Source organism: Temnothorax americanus, unplaced genomic scaffold (genome assembly GCF_048541705.1).
Source record: "Temnothorax americanus isolate GAGA-0224 unplaced genomic scaffold, ASM4854170v1 Scaffold39, whole genome shotgun sequence".
Lineage (NCBI taxonomy): Eukaryota > Metazoa > Arthropoda > Insecta > Hymenoptera > Formicidae > Temnothorax > Temnothorax americanus.
This window is the reverse complement of record NW_027509536.1, coordinates 1,582,801-1,603,068: the sequence shown is the minus strand read 5'-3', so window position 1 is coordinate 1,603,068 and position 20,268 is coordinate 1,582,801. Positions and strand designations below refer to the sequence as shown.

Genomic DNA, 20,268 nt, shown 5'->3' with positions numbered 1-20,268 from the left:
CACAAGATAATAGCCAAATTAAATACGACAATAAGAAAACAGCCACCGCGATCTCCACGCTTTCTGCGTATCCTTCGCGAGCTATTTCTCTCGTTCTATCTAGTGTAGCTAATAATATTATTCTGGAAATAATTTACAAGTGATATGATCAATAATGCGAAATCAGAAAAAGGAGTTTGGCTCCGATATATGAATGCAATAGATAAAGTATTTTAGCTAGCATCCAGTGCAATGCCATGAACAATGAGCTAGGAGCAAATACAAGAATTTCATAGATATTTTAGAATATTCTATTATAAATAGTAATGAAAACTCTATGTTCCACATTGCGCAACAATGATATTTGCATTCATGAATTTGCTCCTATTAAGCATAAGAATATAGGGCCCCAGGCTCACCTCTGCAGATCATAGAATGATAGTATCAGGTAGATCATAGATGCGCGTCAATGCGAGGAAGATGCAAACAGGAAAAGACATTGATGTAGTTGCGGGTCACACGAGGATGAGAAAATGCGTACAACGTTAACTTGAGTTTAAATCCGCATTAGCAATTCTTTCTTTTACACCGGAGTGTACGCATTTTTACGATGTACGATGTATGTTGACTGGTGCTTAAGCGTAGGAACTAAACTCAAGCAACGAGAAATGTATAGATGACTTAATAGACTAATTTAATTTACCTTTCGGATAATATTGAGCACCTCTACCCTCTCCATAACCATGAGAGGGTCCACGCGTTCCGTGTCCACCTTGACTTGGTCTTGGGGGTATACTCCTTGGCCCAGGTCCACCACCATGTGGATGTCGCTATAATAAAAATGGCGCGTAATAATATTAATGAATAAAACTATTACTTTCTTATTACTGTTTGAAATAAGATATTTTATTACTGTTTGAGATAAAATATCGTTTATCTCAAACAGTAATACGGACAAACTTTTATATGTAAACGTAATTATTTTTATACCATTCTTCTAAGGGTATTCATCGGTCTAGTTAACGTATCACTGATGCGCCTCGCAGGCGGCTTTTTAGGATTAGTGGAAGGAATGTGCACGGCGCAACACTTGATAAACAGTCCCATAAATATGATGAAAGCTATACCCATTAATAACACCGCCCACCAAAATTCCTAAAACAAACAACGTTACAAAGATAACAGACAATGTTAAGAAATGGATAATATAGAGATAAGAGTCACAAGTAAAAAACGCATGCTTACAGTTATCCATTGCGCTACCGACGACAAAGTTTCTTTATTGAACAATAGATTTTTCAATCTGGCAAGCGGTCCTTCCGTATCGACGGCTCGGCATTTTAAGAAAACATCGCAGTAACCCTGCAGAAAAAAAAATTTATAATTAAAAAAGTTAACAATCCATGTATGCCGTATACCTCATTTAATCCTTTCATAGAAATTAAGAACTTACCTGGAAATTATCGCAAGGCGAACCAGGTCTGAGGCTCATTCCACCCTCGGGCAATCCCACCATGTGCGCAAACTCGCTCGTTCCGCGACACGTTGATGCATCAGTCCCATTTTGACAGGCTAATTCGCAGAGCTTTCGCTTGTCGATGTTCGGTATGATACTGCTCGTTAAAAAGCACTCTGTCAGATTCCACTCCAGACAAATGGATCCCGTACACTCCCCGTTGATGCACAACTGTAAATAACGCGTCGTTGAAACCAGCGTCGATAGCCACTAAATCGTACAATTCACCGAATAACAGAGCGCAATTACTTGGGTGCCCTCGTTGCATCTAGTCTTGTTGGCTTTCGGTAACGGCGCTGGGCATTCGGAGGACCTTCCACTGCATGTAGAATTGTAACTACAGTCCGATTCGGCTCTACACTGGACTCGATGGGAGAGGGGCACGAACTGGCACGTATCACTCGAACAGCAGGGTCCTTGACTGGGACTGCAAACGCATAATTACATTCATGAGGGATATGTATCGAAGGGGCGCCGGCCTGTCGTATCCGGTCGCGTCGTTTTACTTGCACACATTGCATACCTGCATTGTGTGCCATATTTTCTATTGCAACCTTTCGCCGTGTCATTCTTAATCTTATCCAGTTCAGACACCTGTCTGGGATAGCAGCACTTGTCCACGCACTCGTCGTCATCGTACCCGCAATCACACTCCTCGCCAGCCTCGACAATTTTATTACCGCAAAACGCTCCTGTGAATAATAAATGCAATAGATTTTGTCAGGCAAGTAAAAATATTAGAAGCAACGTTTCTCTCTATTTTCCGCTTATTCCATTCTGAAGACTGCTGTAGCGCGAAGAAAAAGTGCAATATAAAAATACCAGTGAAACAGTTCCTCTTCTTATTATCCTCGATAGCATCTAGGACGTTGCTGATATTGCCAATGCTGCACTTTGAAAACTTGCTGTTGTTCGGTCGATTTCCGCTCGTCGCTGAGGCGAACATAATGTAATTACCATCCAAGCCTCCCGGTCTGCATTCCGGCGGAAAATCATGCTGGAAAAAAAGGGTCGTTATTGTTACCTCTGTATACCGAACAGATCGAGCACGTATGTTTACGAGAAAATGTGTTTTTTTTTCCTGGCTTACCGGTGATCCGAAATTATGACCAATTTCATGCGCCAGAGTCAGCTGCGATACCTTAGGCGGCACACGGCTATTGTAATTTACGAAGGTGATAATGCCGGTATTGAGGGATCTCTTAGTGGATTGATACAGACCGGACACGGTCTCCGTATAAGTCTTGAACTTTTCGCAGATACCGCCGGACGCGCCAGATGCTGAAGCGACCCAGGCGAGCCCGAGTGTACCGCCAGTGAAGTCCCTGTCGACAAAGCGTGAAATAGCGTTTACGAAACGGCCTTAAACAAACACGGAACGCAGCGTGTGGTGTTTTGTTACCGTCCGCTTACCTGTAGGTGAAAACGTAGGCGAGACAGAAGTCCTCGTGATTCGAGAGAGAATGGAGATTCAGAAAGTTGCTAACGTCGATGTTCTCCAAACAGAAGGGGTTCGGTTCGCTGTACGGCTGTTGAGGCGTACACGCTGTCTCGTCATCGATCTGTTATCAGATATAGTAGCGAGTGTGTCAGTTCGGCGAGCGCGAGTATTCACACATCGGCGAATGCTATTTTTGGCGCGATACCGTTACCTTTATTCGCTGAACCTCGAACTTGATGTTTCTGTGCTCCGTCCTGCCGTCGAATTGCGTGTCCCTGTAGATGTAGTTCACGGCGGTGACATGGTGTGCGATCAAGGACAATATTTCCTCCCTGGTTTTCTCCGCGTCGTGATGCAGCTGCGAATACAAATACATAGACACTGAATATCCATGATGATCTATCTAAGATTGCTCTATCTCTTATTCTACGTGATAGAATTTTTCTCTCGTTATATTCGTACTTAATGGAATTTCCGATATACGAAGTTTCTAATTTCCAACATTCAACAGCTTGTAATTACGTTTCAAATATTAAAAATTTCTTACGCTTAACCGTACATTTATAAATGTCTGCATTTATTAAAATTTAATGTACGAAAATATTTGCTTAAATTTTAAATATCTTTGTGAGCAGAACTCTCCCGACAAATTTTTATAAAGAAAAGCTTGAAAAAATTTGTCTAAAAAAATCATTATAATTGCTTTCAGTGGAACGCGCTCTGTGCAAGCGTACGGCGATATCAAAGCCGGAACATAGGGGAGATAGGAATATTCTTTTTGTGAAGAACACTGGAATGCGGATGGTGTCTGGTTTGTTGAGAAAATGCAAAGGGGAATTGCACTGACCGTGCTGCCGACGAAAACGCATATGAATGTGACCATAGAAAGAGAACGGTCGGCATTCGAGGTATTTCTCTATTGTGTAAGGAAATACTGGCATTCCCTAGTTACAAATTGCCAGCGAGAATTGGGTCATTCCGTCGTTCTAACAATCTGCTATCTTACTTCTTTTGCATGATTATAAATGTCAGTTTTCTGCGCTCTCTTTCTTTTTATCACTCGATAAATTATACAGTAGAATGTAGGAAAAAAGGTATTTGACTTTTAATTTCAAAGGATAAATACATTATGAAAATGAAGAAATATAATGCATTTCAATTAAATTTTCCGTATATTCCGAAATTTTTAGATTTAATTGTAAGCTTTATAATAGGCATATAATAAAAAAAAGAATATTTTAAAAATTATACGTAGTTTCAAAAATCTATAGTTAAGAAATTGTGTAGATTTTAAATGTAAGAAAATTTAAAGGATGTTTTTTCAACGATATATTTATGAGCTGTGGACTTGAAATAAATTTCGCGTACCTGTTCGGAGATGTGTCTCCATATAAGAGGATCCGTTTGTATGAAAAGCGAGCAGGTGTTATTTTCTTTCGATCTGGTCGCTCTTCGTGGCCTGCGATGACTAGGTTCATTAGCTTCTCTACTGTACTTGTGGCCGGGAGCCTCCCCATCACCGTTCCAGGGTACGATTTTTGGTTTCGGCTCTTTCTGATTCGCCGACGGGACCGTCTTAGGCGGTTCATCCGGTAAGGCGGAATTCTGCACCCTTTCCATCCAATCTATCACATCACTATTAGTAATGCCACATCCACCGCCGTCACCTGAAAAATTCATCATTGATTCGATATCACATCCGATAACCGTATTATTACACCATATATAATTATATCTGACTATGAGAAACATAATTTCGAGAATAAACTTATCTTCTCGAATCAACAAATTAAGAATCTGTTTATTATTTAAATTTATCATATTAATATTATTATTAATATTCATTATAGTATTATTGTAAAAAGTTTTCTAAAGAAAATTCACAGAGAGAGAGAGAGAGAGAGAGAGAGAGAGAGAAGTTCAGCTTTTTAAATATATATATATATATATATATATATAATATATATATATATATATTTTTTTTACTTGAAATACGTGACATCCAAAATCCAATCCAATTCATTTTGATCAGAATAATTGGAAAAATTGTGACAATGAGATACTACAAGAGTTTCTGACGATAAAATTAGTCGTCAATTATTAAGAAATGATAATGATTAAACTGCTGATTTTTGACTGATATTAAGACATACCCATTTATTCATAGCTCGAATTGACCCTAACGGGAAATAGCAAAATAATAACAGAGGCCATTGGTATATCTGCTTCCTGAATTGCGGTAGATGAAAATCTGGGAGCGTGAATCGTAAGCCGGGAAGCGCCGCAAGGTTCCTAATTAATGGCAAAGTTCATTGCCATTAATTCTGAATCTGGTCGTGGAACTCGAAACATCCACGGGCCACGTGGGAGTCTTACATCATCGATAGGACCCCGGTATACGTGCGCTTCGAGTTCTTCCTACAGGTAAACCGAAGTCTATATTCTAATCTAAGGTGTCTTTGGATGAGAATGTAGAGCGAATAATAACGACGCGCGGAAGCCAGGTCACGTACTTACCGCGCGCATCGCGTGAGTCGCGTTGTCACCGAAACAGCGGCATACGCGGCTTAATCATTGGCATAATTCCGGCAATACAGATACGAGGTATCTGCATGAAGCGAATATATGGACATAATGCGGCGACTAATGGCGACCTTGTCGCGGTCTCTCGGGTGTCGTATCACGCTGCACAACAACGTTGTTACGCGCGGAAATGTCTGCACATGCCGCGCGCAAGAACACGCCGCGGCCCGCGTTTATCGGAAACCAACTTGCACGATTTCACATTCCGAAGGGAAAACGTCTTCGCTCGATATGAAGAATTCGCTAACGCTTGCAGCGTTTCTTCGCGATGTCTGAATCTTTTTCTATTTTTAAAAGTTAGAAAGATTAATTTATCGAATTGTAAATGACTCTTCCTTGGGGCTTCTTCTTTCTTTAATCTTCATTACTTTAATTTTAACTGTATCAAATGTTACAAGCCGACAAACTCGTTTCAAGTGAAAACAGAACTTTTATTTCCGCAACTTCCCCGGTATATCGCACGCATGAGTTATCGACTTCTTTTATACTTTCAAAGTAGGATGTCTTATACCGTATATATAAGCCGAGACTATCATATTTTTGATACCTGACAGCGCGGCGACATTGACGAGCTAAGATTAATATCGTATCCTCTTACAGACATTCTGTCGATCTGTCATCCGAAGTCGCTTCGCATAAGTACGAACCAATATAACATCGCCGCCGATACAGCCGAGATCATCGTGGCTGTCGGCTTTATTGGCTGGTTAACCGTAAGCCGCGAGCTTTAATGACTCGGTGTTTCAGGCGTGACGATATTGGCTGTCTGTGCTATTGCTGTCTATTATCGCCGCCTACGTGCTATAGTGTTAATATATAGACATTTCATGAAGTGGAAATGAAAGAAACGCCGACGAAACGCGACTGATTGACCGCGCTGCTCGTTTTTTCCTGGCGCGGATTCTACACATCAACATTAGATTTGTAAATGACACATTGCTGTACCGTTTAAGATTCACGCGCGACCCGAGAATCGTCATGCATATTTTAAAAAAAAAAAAAAAAAAAAAAGATTCGACTCTTAAACTTCTTAAAAAAATCATAACTAAATTTTTTAATTTAAAATATATTTCTTTACGTTATCTCTTCCTCCTCGATTTTCTCGCTTTGTTTCTAATCCCTATCGCGTCTAATAATGTATCACGCTCCAAGAGAGTTCGGTCCCAGAACGTAAAGCACATTTCGCCCTACTCCACTCCGCTCTCCTTCGCGTCATCGTGCAATGCTCCAATAAATGTAGCAAACTCATAACGTCGGATGTGTTTCCGGAAAGCAAACACAGCGAGACGGTGGGATTTGGTCCACGCAGCATGCATGGACGGGCGGCGCGATAAATATTACACGCAATACGCTGACTTGTTTATTTCCAACGTTGGCCGTTTATGCTGCTGCTGCTGCTGCTGCTGCTGCTGCTACTGCTGCCACGAGCACGGTGACGACGGTGAATTGCGCAACTCGAAATCCGCTGGTCGTGTCGCTGTGTGGTAGCCGCGTTGACTATACCCGATTCACAGGACGAAACTGCACTCCCGGCAATTCTATCTGCCCACCGAATGGACTACTTTCCTCTCGAACGATACTCTAAATGGCGCATGGAATTCGTATCACGGTGGACTTTCCGATATCCATTATCCACACTTAAACGACGTAATCTTACACTAGTCGCTGCTTCGTTCTCCGATAGCGTATAACACAGAGGAATACCAAGGGTTTAGCAATTCTGTTCGAATTGGATATATTTCCGCCAAATTCTGAAATAATTTTGCCTGGGGTGGAAATTTCATTCCCAAATACAATACGTTTTTATCGCCGGAAAGACTTCACAAGAGTAGAATATATTATTCTCAGGATGCAGCAGAAAGCTAATTAACATGTCTATGAAAGAACCCTCTTATTACAATCATCCTCAATTAATCGACCCTTTCATTAATGGACGAGTGGCTCGACTCTGTCGGATGGACATGTTTTTAAAGACGACTACTAAAAGATCGTTACTAAAGGGAAAAAGCGGAAGATGTTCCGAGAAGAGAGCGGAAGATAGGGATCGCGTGACAAAAGGGTGGAAAGTGGAGGTGCACGATGTCGTGAGGCGCCACTTGGAGATCGTCGTATTGAACAACATGTCCGAACGAGCGTTTAAAAACGTTCTCGGACGTACGGCCGCCTTATAATTAGTAAATCTTTCATGCACGATGAACACAACAATTATTATCGTAACCTGTAGTTAAGTAAATCGTTTCCAATCTAAATTTATCATTTTCTTCGAACGCATATTAGGTACACGCTGCTTCTTCGTGTGCATAATGAAGCTCGCAGCTTTGTTCGAAGCCATTACACAAGTTGTTTCGATCAGATATTAAACAAACTTTCGCGACTCGAGTCCAACGCGCAGTTTATGTTATCGTCCGCAAGTTTACGAATATAAACAAGCTAAATAAGCTAATCAAAAGCTCGTAAACTGTGGAAGTAACGAAAAAATAATATTTATTTGCTGCAAATTTGCTTCACAAGTCGCGAGTACGCAAAGTATTGAAAAATCATGGTATAATCTCACGAAAGTTAACTGACATATGATACACTGCAATATTTTTTGACATTTAAAAAGATACAATTTAAGATTTTAATGTTCTACTCGCTTGTTTAAGTTTCGCTTTCAATTAATTTTTATCTTTATTAAAACTAAATGTTTTTTGTAACAAAAGTATATTGTTGGAAGTATGAGATATACCAGTGACAAAAGATATTTTAATATTGGAAATTTATAATAAATGGTCTGAAGCTCTAAAAGTCATTTCCTTGCTAACTAAACTATATTCACGAGCTTACGCATCACGAACAGTGACGTGCGCCTCGAGAGATAATATCGGTAAGAAAAAAGAATCTTGTCTTTTTTGCGCCTTACCTTGTCGAACGTCCACGTACGGATCACCGACGTCATTCTCGTGATAGATCACAGAATGCAGCGTCTCGTTTATCTCATGCGGCGGAAAGTAATAATGCGCCCTTTCCACGTACCACGAACCATTTTTCGGTGATACTATCTTCCCGTAGAAGACTCCATCACTGACACTTCCGAACACATGGCTACCAGGTTCGCCTGAAAGTAGAAGATATATTCCTGATCAGATGCGCGTCGAGAATGTCCGTGAAAATTTTTATCATCGTAATCATGGCAATAAATCTTTAACAACACAAAACTCTCGTTTTATTTAAAGTATCGCGAATAAAGATATTCATAACAAAATAGATTTCTATTCAATGTTATGGAACTTTAAATAATCACGTGTTAATCTTTAAATATAAGACGTATATATACACGAATAACACGTAAATCATTACTACATTTTCTGCCAACCAGTGATATTAAAATAAGAGTGGAAAGTTTTTTCATCTTTCGTGTTCCTTGTTCTTTAGTTAAAGTTAAAAGAAAAGATAATATTACTTATGGAAGTAATACGGATATTTGGATAAATAAACATGCGAGTAAGAAACCATGTTCGAACGAACATGTGACTCTCGCTTCGCTTGAAAAAGTATCGATAATGGTGGAAACTTTGTCTCTCGGCAAAACTTTTCAGCACCAGAAACTGGTTGGCTTACGCAGCGACTTCCTCTTGCTGTCTACCTGTCTAATTTATTATTCGCTTAACCGAGATGCACGTAGGAAAATTAAAGGTGTGCACGTATATTTTTATCTTTCCGCGAGAATAAAAAAATGTTAAAAAATTAAACAGGACAAAGTACAAACTTGATTTAATTATAACGTTGAAAAATTTATATAAGTATGTAAATGGTGTACGTAGAATGTTCTGCTATAGTAATAGAATACTTTATATACAAATGGTCTGTGCCAATTTCCTCATTTCTAGAATTTTAAAAATTCCGCAGTAGTTACTCTGTGTGCGTGACACCGATATTTCGATAATAAAAACTTGATAAAATTAAATTTTATTTTTAAGCAATTTTATTTTTAACAGAAAATAACTGTATATTCTGTTGACATTTATTTAAAAATAAGAAACAAGATTCTATTATTTGTTCGTACCAATCAATTTGCCACAACAATTTTTAAAAACCTTTCAAGTACCTTTTTTATACTTGTAACTTATAATTGTTGAGCCTTCATCTTGATAAAATTACTAAATATTTCTATTTAATTAATCCTCTAACATGCATATTTGAAAAAATGGCTGTAGTTTGACTTTTTTGCGAGAATGCTTGCCTAGTTGTATAAAAAAAATGATATTGTATTATGAAACTAATATATCAAAGGAAATAATATAACGAAAAAAAGGAATGTCTTTGTCAATCATCCGCGAAATTCGAGAATTCAGATTCCATATAGTTATACGATTTGAAAATTTCTTCAATAAAGCGTGTAATGAATATTTTATTTTCCTTTGTGCAAAAGAGAGCTACATTCGTCGACGAAAAATACATTTGGTACTAAAAGGAATGTTGGAATTCCATTCCGTCACGTATTATACATGGAAAATATTTTGCGACATATTATCTTCGACTAACGCGCTCGACGTGAAAAGATAGTACTGAATCATTAAAAGCGCAGGATACCAGAATACATTCAACGTACCTATGCAGGTAGTGAGTAAACGACAATAATAGAGAGAATATTCAGAAAGCGGCGGGCGGGGGCGTCTCGCGCATATATATATATATCCTTTTTCCCTTTAGATAATAGATCGCAGAAAAGCGGAGTCGCCCGCACAGTCGAGCTTATCACAATTCAAAATTCCTTTTGATGATGCAAGAACAAAGGGAATCTTTTGCTTCCGATACGGAAAACGTTTCAGACAGCCCAGAATGTCACTTTAGAGTTCTTTTTCGCGCGCGCATACATATATTTCTAATATTGACATTATTCTTTAACCTTTTATACGTACAAAAATATTGAACAAAAAGTTTACTCTGGTATATAGTATTTTATATAATGTCTATAGAGACTTGTAATTCGAAAAAAGAAAAAAAGATTTTCAAATAAATAACTTTTTTTTAAGTTAATTAAAAAACTAGTTAAAATAATAATCCGGCTCAAATAAAAGTAACATAAGCTTCATGGTTCTCTTAATTTTCAAAGACTTCGAAGCCGAAAAACATATATTTGAATACCTTTTCTGTTTACAGTCACAAAAAGTTTCCCACGGGCTTGATAGCATTATACTTCGAAGAACTTAGTAATATAGTGACGAAGTGTTAGTGACATCACGGCTAAGCCCATGATTCAGAATGCCTTCGATCCCTAAATTGAAATATGCCTTTTCGCGACATTGTCCGACGAAGACTGGGGCTACGACAGGTCGTGGAAAATCGTCGATACGAAGTGATAAATCGTTTTCCACTTGATTCATAATTTGAAACGTTGCTTGCTGAACTTGTATAAAATTATTACATCAGACTGAAAATAAAGGTTCCACCTGGTATCTACGTTGACACGCACTTTTGCGTGCCACACCTGGCATCGGGAAACGTAACGGAAGCGTTACAAAGAAATGCGGTACCGCTTCGTCGAAGCTATACACGATGCAGAATGTACCCGGAATGCGTAACCGACGACGAAGCGAACGCGGAGGTCGGACAGAGTGTAACCACGGTTATAAATTTAAGTATAGCCTTTTGTTTGTACAGTTGAGAGCACTTCCCTCTATTTGTGTTAAATTTAGTTTATTTAGACGGAAGTGCTTTGAATATGCAGAGTGTCTTGTAAGGATAGCGTTAAACTTCAGCAACGTATTCTGCGATAGATTTGAAGACAGCTTTTCTTCAACAAGATTTGATTAGATTCCGTATACGTTTCGTTGTACCTTGAGAATAATAAACATCTCAGTAATTAAGAAAAAAATTTTTTTTAAAAAGAATATTATATCTTCTCATAATATCCTATACTATGTCTTTATTTTATCTGTATTATTACAAAATTAATAACATTATAAATAATAAAATAGCAAATAAATATAAGGTGTTAAAGTATATAATTTGTAAAATCAGCGTTTCAATATTTACAACTTTGAATTCTTTACGTAGCTTTTGCTGCTTTCCTTCGGCGTACACATGCAGTCGTTCTATTACTTTTGCAAAAATAAATTCCGCTAATATTTCGAGAGGACGTTGCGACTATGTGTATGAACACGGAAACTCATACAATTTTATGCCGGCGTCTACGTGAGCCTCTCGCGAGTAGAAAGTCCAAACGATCGCTACCGATCGATTCTGTGTGACTTTGCATCGCGTCATTTATGCAAAAATGACGCGATGAAACACTGAGAGAAAAGATTGCCAACTTGATGTCACAATACTACGAGTCTATATTTGGAAAAATGCACCGATGCGTATACTGTTCAAGTTACAAACCTCTAACATTATGGTGCATACACGAGGTATCTTTGAACAACCGCTCTTTCATCTAACGACACTGTAGAAAATATTCTAACGATATTATAGAAATAGCTCGGAAATATTGTATTGAGAAACATATTGTGCAAGTCACTTTGAATAGAAGAACAAATCGCAGGTGAACAATTTTAGTACGATCGATGGCGAATATATTGTTGGCGAGCGATCACATACGATCTGTCTTGTCAAAAGATCACATAAAAATTAAATCGCAATGTTAAATTTACAGAAATATCAATAGAAATTGCGAGCGGTATCAATCTTGATCCTATCTCATTAAAACAATAATATCGAATCAAGCACGTTCCCGGAAGCTTCATTAATCGAATAAGAGAATGGAATCTTGTAATTTCATGATATTTGTAACATCGTCCGCAATTGTGTCATTTATATATAAAACATTGCAACTTCGTTTATGTTTCATTAACGCTCTACTCTTGCATTTAATCGCATATTATGTAAAAATAAATATAGATTTAATAAATGATTGAAAGGAAAAACGTGGTTGATCGAAAACACCTCAATGTTTTAGATCAACACCACGTTTTATTTTTAGTCATTTATAAAAATATGTAGATATTTATCTACATATTTAATATAGATATTTATCTTGTAAAACATACCGACTAGGTTGCCCTGATAAACGTGAGAGATATCGGCGTTGTACTGTCTTTCCCCCGTGGATCCTTCGATAATTAGGTTGTTACTAAAGGTGGTCAAGTCTCGTTTTAACCGGATGTGGAAATCCTTGCCGTGCGCGCGAAACTTTAACGTCACGGTACTGTCGCGGTTGATCGACCTCTTCGCCCTCAGGTGGCTTCGATGGACCTCCTCGACGGGATATGACAGCGTTTCGTAGTGGCGGATGTACTCGTTCAGTCGACGAGCTGTAACAAATATAAATAATAATTTTAGATACATTTTTTAGTGCATTTGAAACCCATTTTCAAAAATAAGTGCTATAAATTAAACCTTATATATCCAATTTCGCATTCCAACTCATCACAGCCCTGGAATATTAAATAGCAATTAAATAAGACTCAGATATATAAATCAAATATAAATAACTTTAGAAATAAATGCTATATAAATATGTAGGACGTCGCAAATGTCGAGCATTCCCTCGAAATTATATACGAATAGTCATTATTTTATTCTACGAAATTTAGAGCGCATCACAGATAAATAATGGCCGAACTCAAACGTGCAAAAACTGCCAGGAGCTTCCCGAGACATTCGCATAATCAGGTCGATCGAATAATTCAATATCCACGTCGTGCGGATTTTTGTGTATACTCTCGTACGAGTTTGCTCGCTAGCGACAAAGGGAAAGATGAACCTCTTTTCGCCTAACAAGTCCCAACTCGGCTCATATCGTGTGATAAAAAAGGGATAATCCGGTTGACGTGTGCTATCGATCAAGAGAATCGAACGGCGAAACCCTCCAGAGATTCGCCGCGGAATTGTGCTGCGTAGAGCTTATCGCTGACTATACGTTAACAAAACAAAGTTTCCAGCGAGAAATGACTTGACAGCTGCAGTTTCCCTTCTCCCTTTCCTTCCCTCCGGGGTTAATATCGCTTGTAATTTCCGAAAGCGCAGCATGAATTTATATCAGGCGACTTTTTTTCCCGTGGAAAAAAAAACCCGGAATAATCATGCGCGAAAAAAGGGAGGCAACGGGCAACGCTACGTGAAGAGTTACCACAATCTCGCTCGGCTTCGCGTACCTATCTGTCGGTGCGAGGGTGTGCACGGTACTCTCTTGCCGTCCGGAATCCCAAACGCTTTCCACGAGATGCGCCCGTTTTACTCTCTCGGCAAGCTCTCTCGGAACAACGTCGCCGTATAGTGTATGAATATTATGGAGGGCAAAAATGCACTTTCCTCGTCGCGTCATTTAGCCGATTTCTAAAGAGCGCCTCGCAAGCACCTCGCATTATGCTTCACGAGACGCGCTACCTTCGTCGCTATACCTTCGCATTCACGATAAGTGCAATTGCGCAAATGAGTCAGCCCCGATGCCCCAGACGCGTATATGTTTTAAGCCTGATCAAAATAAATGAGGCGTGTAATTCTCCAAGTTCTTAATGCTTTCGAGCCTATACATCTGCTACGAACAATGCTAGATTGCGTCGCGCGAATTTGCTAAACGAAGATATTCGACTCGGAGCAGGAAATTTTGCGTTGCATTCGCGACATGAGATTCCACTTCTATACAAGAATAGAAGATCCTCTTTTTTCGCTCCGGTGTTTACATGACGTGCAGTTACAAAGCGAGATCATTCCATTACACCGGAAATTCAATATCCGTTCGATATAACTTTTATTCATGAAGAGCTCTTTCATAAATATCGTGAAGAATTTACGAAGAGTCGAGAAGAGTAATTTATGTGTCCATGGAGAATTAGAAAGAAGGAAATGAAACTGTTTTATGATCGGCATTTTTATCCTGACGTCAGGCATTTAATCTCATTATGCGCTGAAGAATTACGCGATGCTGCGCCCAGTATCTGAGAAAATCATAAAGGTACTAAGTGCAAGAGTGCATTTGCATTGCGCATTCGAGAGCTGTGACTGCAGAGAGAGAGAGAGAGAGAGAGAGAGAGAGAGAGAGAGAGAGAGAGAGAGAGAGAGAGAATCATTTCTCTTTCCATTATTTATTATTCTGATACTAAACGACATCTATCAGACGTATAATATTTAGTGCTGCAATTTACGAACATCAAAAGAAACTCTGATACTGAGTGATAATGCAGCTGAGTTACATTTTACAAGATATTTTGCTTCTAAGTAATATTGCGAGTGGGAAAATTGATTTTTATGAAAGCGAGCAGCCTGTACTTTATTTTGCTTCGAGTACGGGGATGTTAAAAAAGAAGACAAGGGTACATTAAGACTCTCTAGGTTTCATTCTTAGACTGTGGTATCGGAACAAAGAGGAATTTTAGCCGGGTAAGCTCGAAATAAGCTGATTGTCCCTCTCATCTAGGACTCTCGTCTTCATCCGCCGGATCAAATAATCGAACAAGGCATGAAATCGAACCGGAAAGGCTTATCATCCAATGTCCTATCCATAAAGGAAGCATTTCATCGTTCATCTATTACATATTAATAAAATCGTGTCCGACCGTCACGTAATCAATAAAATAAATAATTGCGATCTTTTCGTTTGTCTTGTAATATGTAAAAAAAAAAAAAAAAAAAAACTACTATCGGTTATATGTCGTTGCCAATATCACGTACACGACGTTCGCCGAGGTATGAGAATCAATAACAAGATAATTGAATACCATCACTTTTTGCTTCCCAACTTTCGATATAGACAATACAATTATTGGATAAACGCAATGCCACCGATGTAATTTTATAACTTTAACGAAACGATATTAAGATAATTACAACAGTTTTTATAACGCCTTAATAAATTAATTAAGCTTTAGATAAAAATTTCATTAAAGTCCACGTGAATTAATATAAATCAGATCTCTTATAATTTTTATTTACGCTGGATTCGTTAAGCACCATTAATTTTAAATGCTAAATAGCATCGTAATTATACATTATTATTGAACAGAATCGTGAAATTCGTTAATCAAAGTGATAATAAATTCTGTCTCGCTGCTAAACCTCGTATATTTTGGCGAATATACGCTGTATCAAATAAAAAAACTCCAGAACTCGGGCGACTCGCTTCCAGCACATTTCCATCCGCTCTCGAATGAATAGAAGGATTTGAAACGAAACATGAAAACGCGTATCGACATCTAAAGCTGCAGGGACGTATATGATGCATGAGACAGACTGCGACGACGTACCTTTTTATGCATTGTAACGGGAGGCGGATCGATACGCGCTCGTATAACGTTACTAGTTTATCTCAGAGCGTGAAAATTCCGCCGGCTGGTGTAGCGCGAAGAAATAAATCAAACGGTGCGCCTGCATCTTTTCGGCGCAAAAAATATACCTCTGTAATACGTATAACGAACGGATGATATTTCGAATGTGCAACAAAATATAATAGTCCGCGTTCTGCGTTAACAATGAAAATAAATTCCTCCTGCAGTCGCTTTTCTGGCGAAATTACGGAAAGCTCACGTATATATCGGTTAACAGAATCAAATAAAATTTAAAATGCAGTTGTGCGCAAGAGAATACGCATTATGCCAAATCCGTTTCATCTGGCATATTCGAAATAAATCTTCTCACCTTTCGCTTCTCCCGGACGATCGATCGGTGGACCACGCCGACAGACACGGTCAAACTTATTTCGCTTGTTGTTCACAGCACGGAACGGAAATCATATAAAATGAAAAATGTAACGTTCCTCATAATCCTGCGTCAGAAACAAAGAGACACCAGGAAATGGAGTGTCATTACCGCGCTTCAATGTAATTTCATACCCACCGTTGTAATCCTATTCACTTTCAAGAGGATGTAGTAAATGAATAAAGCGTTCGATGCAAACTGATGAGTTTCCAAACCATCGAGAAAATTGAATCGGCTAGACAAATCTTTTTATGATCTGATAAACATAAAATAAAGCGAAAAAAAGACTTCGAATTTTCGTTCGTTACAAATAATCAATATTTGAAATTGCATGCGTATATATCTAACAAAAAAATTGAAATCACCCGAACTTGCATAACGACAGAGTTTTATTTGGAAATCCTTGATTTGTTCGCTGTAGACCGCCATGAATTCAGAACGAGCTCGGTTCGTAAATAAAATCCGCTTCCATATTAATTGCGACTTCCTTGAGTAATATTTATCGCTTATCCAAGTTTTAATTACGCCCTAACGAACGTTTCCAATATTCCGGCGCTGAAAAAATAACTTTAGCCACGGAGAGGACGACAAAACTCATTCTGGACCGACAGGGACGTCGGTTTTGCAACTACTTTAACTGTCGGCGTCGAGGAGAAAAAACGAAAAGCAATGTTCTGCAGAGATGGGCAGGAACGGTATTGGAAAATGAGGAGCTGTAGCCTGCTCTCTCTTCATCCTATTTCGCAATTTTCCGATCTGTGTCTTCGGCCGCGCCAGTATTCTTTCGCGCGAATTGCATCGAAAACACTCCTCGGAGCGCCATGATATTTGGATACGAAGATAAAGGCACGCCGTGGGACCGAGAACAAAAATGCAAATTGCGTGTCTACCCAGCGAGAACTATCCTCTCGTTGCCAACGTCCTCTCATAGCGTGACAAAAAGCGTTGTTTAATCTTCTAATATATTTAGAAATTCGAAATAATTCTGTGTGGTTCTAGTATGTAAATTATGCGCGTACAATTTTATGTATACATATATTACTTTACGAAATTTTTCTTTTTCCTTTTTATTGTGCGTAATGCTCTGAAAGAAACTTTTCTACGGATCAGCGAATGTACGTAAAGATGGACTTTTCTATAAAGAGAAAGTTATTGATCGTTATTTCATATCTCTTAATAGTTTTTTAACTGGATAGTTTTTTGTGCAGCGTTTCAATAATATAAGGACCATATTTTCAAATAATTTATACCAATTCTGCAGTCCGATCTGACATCCTTGATTTGGTTAATTCTTTAGTTCTACAAATTCTTTCCGTATAATAAATTCCTGAATTGCATATGGGTCTTTTCGAGTTTTTCACATTTTTCGACTTATTTCTTTAATTTCATGGCTTTGGTTTTTTACATGTCAGAACTGTACTCGAAACAGAATTCGTAGTTGTCGCAAACGATGGCGAGATCATCATGTTCGCTACGTCGGAGCAGAATTAAATCTCAAGGTAACGCGTATCAGATGTGGTTATTGAGGCAAACGGGTCAGTGCACGTGTCATTATGCTCTTTGACGTTCCATGGGCGTAAATATCCAACATGCGGAGCTCCATACCGCTTTTGCGCTATCGCGCGCGTTTCGGAAAGCATGTAGACTCTCCACCGCGTCGCTATTAGGGTGAAGTGGAGCACAATCAAACGTCTCTAAACGTCTCTTCCTTTATATGCAAGTATGCGTTTATACGTATCGTGGATTGTATACGTATATGGCATTGTCGCGCAGCGAGGGGAAGCCGAATCATTATTGACTTGGAATTGAAACCTCGGCTACGATCTGTTTATTGCGACCGCGGGAGAATCAAGAATTTCGTCGATTTCGTGCCTCTCGAGTGCAATCGCACTTTCCGCTTTCCGCTAATGTTCAATCTCGCTAATGAACGTCCGCGCGTGCTTGGCGCGGACGCGACGGATGCAACGGTTTCTACGGTAGGTATATATACGATGAAACAATAATGGCGAGAGGACACCGGATGCGACGAGAACGAGATACTTTCGCGGTCGGTCAGATGCGCGCTTTTAGATAGACGATAGACGCGGCGACGGCAGTTTCCAAGCTGGTCAGATCCCGCCTGATCCGCCGCGCCAACCAGTTTCGGAAGGATTTCATTTCCGGACCGCGACATTGCGCCCAGCCGCATACGAGAAAGGAACGTCTCGAGTGGGAAAAGTTCCGGCGATTTGAAATACCTCAAAGTGAAATTGCTTCGGCATTCTGGCACAGTGGAGTATTACCCGTGAAATAACCGCGCACAACCATCGTCCACCCCATTCGACGTTGGTTTTTTCTTCTCTTTGCCTTTTCTTCCCGCAGTGATATCTCTTGTCGGACTCGACGCTCGTAACGCGGCAATTAAAATGACTATCTTTAAACGCCGAATGGCGTCCGAAACGCGGTGCTGAAATAAAATTAAGTCGACGACGCGTGAAATTAAATTTTCACCTTTTATCGCCCATATCTTTAGGGGATAATATTTTTGAGCTCACTTTATATACCGACTCTTCGTAACGTTAAAGCTGCACATGGATGATTATCATCTTCGTCGCTTGCGCGAGGAAAAGTCCTTTCGCGATCGGATTTCCGTTCGAACGCATTGAGATAACGGTATGCAAACGATAATTCTCTTAAAATTCAACTTTCTTCACATCACAATGCGAGACCACGCACAACGATTGATGATAAAGAGATCTCTGCGGATAAATACTGCATAAATAATCTCAAGCTATTGAATTAATATCTGAGTTTCTTGTTAGCGCGTCATTGTTTCGAATTCGTCACCATGAACAATGCTTCAAACACATCAAAGCTCCAGGCTGGCTGTATCAATCCCAGGTGCCACTTGAAAATGACGAGTGACACCGGTATTTCATCGAACGAGGAAGTCGAACGCAGAGCATGAAAAACTCTATTTCCATTCTCTGTCAGGGAAACGCCATAAAAACCGAATAAAGGCCAACGAATTCGAATTTATTCGTCTTCGGTATACTTCCTGCCAAATCGCGTCTGGCGCCGATCTATCGATATGGCGCTTTATACCTTCCCTTTCACGGTATATCACAGAGAGAAAGAGAGAAAGAGAGAAAGAGAAAGAGAGAAAGAGAGAGAGAGCTAGTTTCCGGTTTACTATATTCTACTACATCCACAGGAAACAACGTAGAGAAGAACGGGGGAAGAAAGAAGGGTATAACTCGTCACAGACCGATGGATCTCTTGTTGCATGGTTTATGAGCACATACGATGGACACATGCCTCGCTCGCGATCAATCTCACGCGCCCGCATGCGCATCATGTTTGCAGAAACGACAAAAACAGAACGGTTTTTCGAAAGAAAGACAAAGAGTAAGGCGATGACGACCGCAGACAGGATGGCAATTAGAGCGAGAAGCTAACGAAGTTTATTCAAGTTTGATCAATGCTCGTTAAAATAACGAATACTGATGTTAATATATAGTGAATTTTAATCAGAACATGTATTTAGAACAGAGAGAAGTACGAAACACACTATTAAATTGAATTTAATTAAGCTATCGATATCATATATCGTTCAATCAAATTTAATCAAAATTACGTGCAAGTTATCAAAATTAAATTAGATAACAATTAAAGTATTCCACGTGGAATACAACGTTTACGCGACCCAAATTTGTTTGTCTGACTCCGCGCGCACTTCCATCGCCTAAATATTAACACACCACTATCAACGTCCTTAAAGTTAAACGAAGATAGAGTGTTTAGTAGCGGCGACTTCTTTGAGAAAAGACAGTGATTTATACAACTTGTCAGATGATTCTGGAGACCACTTCAGATCACTTCAGCGTCTTGGTAAACACTCATCGATCGGATGTAACAAGCTTATAAAAAGTTCGAGACCTAATTAATGGAACTAGAGAGTTTATAGAGCATGACTATAGCACCCATCTCTCTCGACCACGCCGTGAATTCACGGCGACGCGACGGTTCCCAACTTACACTGCATTTATTGCAGAGTTACGTGGCACAACCAAATCTGCTACGTTGTAAGATA

General features: G+C 39.2%; 1 protein-coding gene across 3 annotated transcripts in view; it reads right to left on the bottom strand.

The window, feature by feature from the left end:
• Positions 1–20,268, bottom strand: part of Kuz (zinc-dependent metalloprotease kuz) — a 121,712-nt gene that overhangs the window by 5,107 nt on the left and 96,337 nt on the right. For all 3 annotated transcript variants that reach the window (XM_077414998.1, XM_077414996.1, XM_077414997.1), the window contains exons 2-14: positions 12,551–12,814; positions 8,422–8,616; positions 4,305–4,603; positions 3,148–3,294; positions 2,909–3,057; positions 2,586–2,820; positions 2,318–2,492; positions 2,019–2,187; positions 1,745–1,922; positions 1,433–1,666; positions 1,225–1,341; positions 970–1,134; positions 683–809 (exon numbers count right to left, since the gene is read on the bottom strand). In XM_077414998.1, coding sequence (XP_077271124.1) covers positions 683–809; positions 970–1,134; positions 1,225–1,341; positions 1,433–1,666; positions 1,745–1,922; positions 2,019–2,187; positions 2,318–2,492; positions 2,586–2,820; positions 2,909–3,057; positions 3,148–3,294; positions 4,305–4,603; positions 8,422–8,616; positions 12,551–12,814 — 2,454 coding nt within the window. The remainder of the gene's footprint in view (positions 1–682; positions 810–969; positions 1,135–1,224; positions 1,342–1,432; positions 1,667–1,744; positions 1,923–2,018; positions 2,188–2,317; positions 2,493–2,585; positions 2,821–2,908; positions 3,058–3,147; positions 3,295–4,304; positions 4,604–8,421; positions 8,617–12,550; positions 12,815–20,268) is intronic.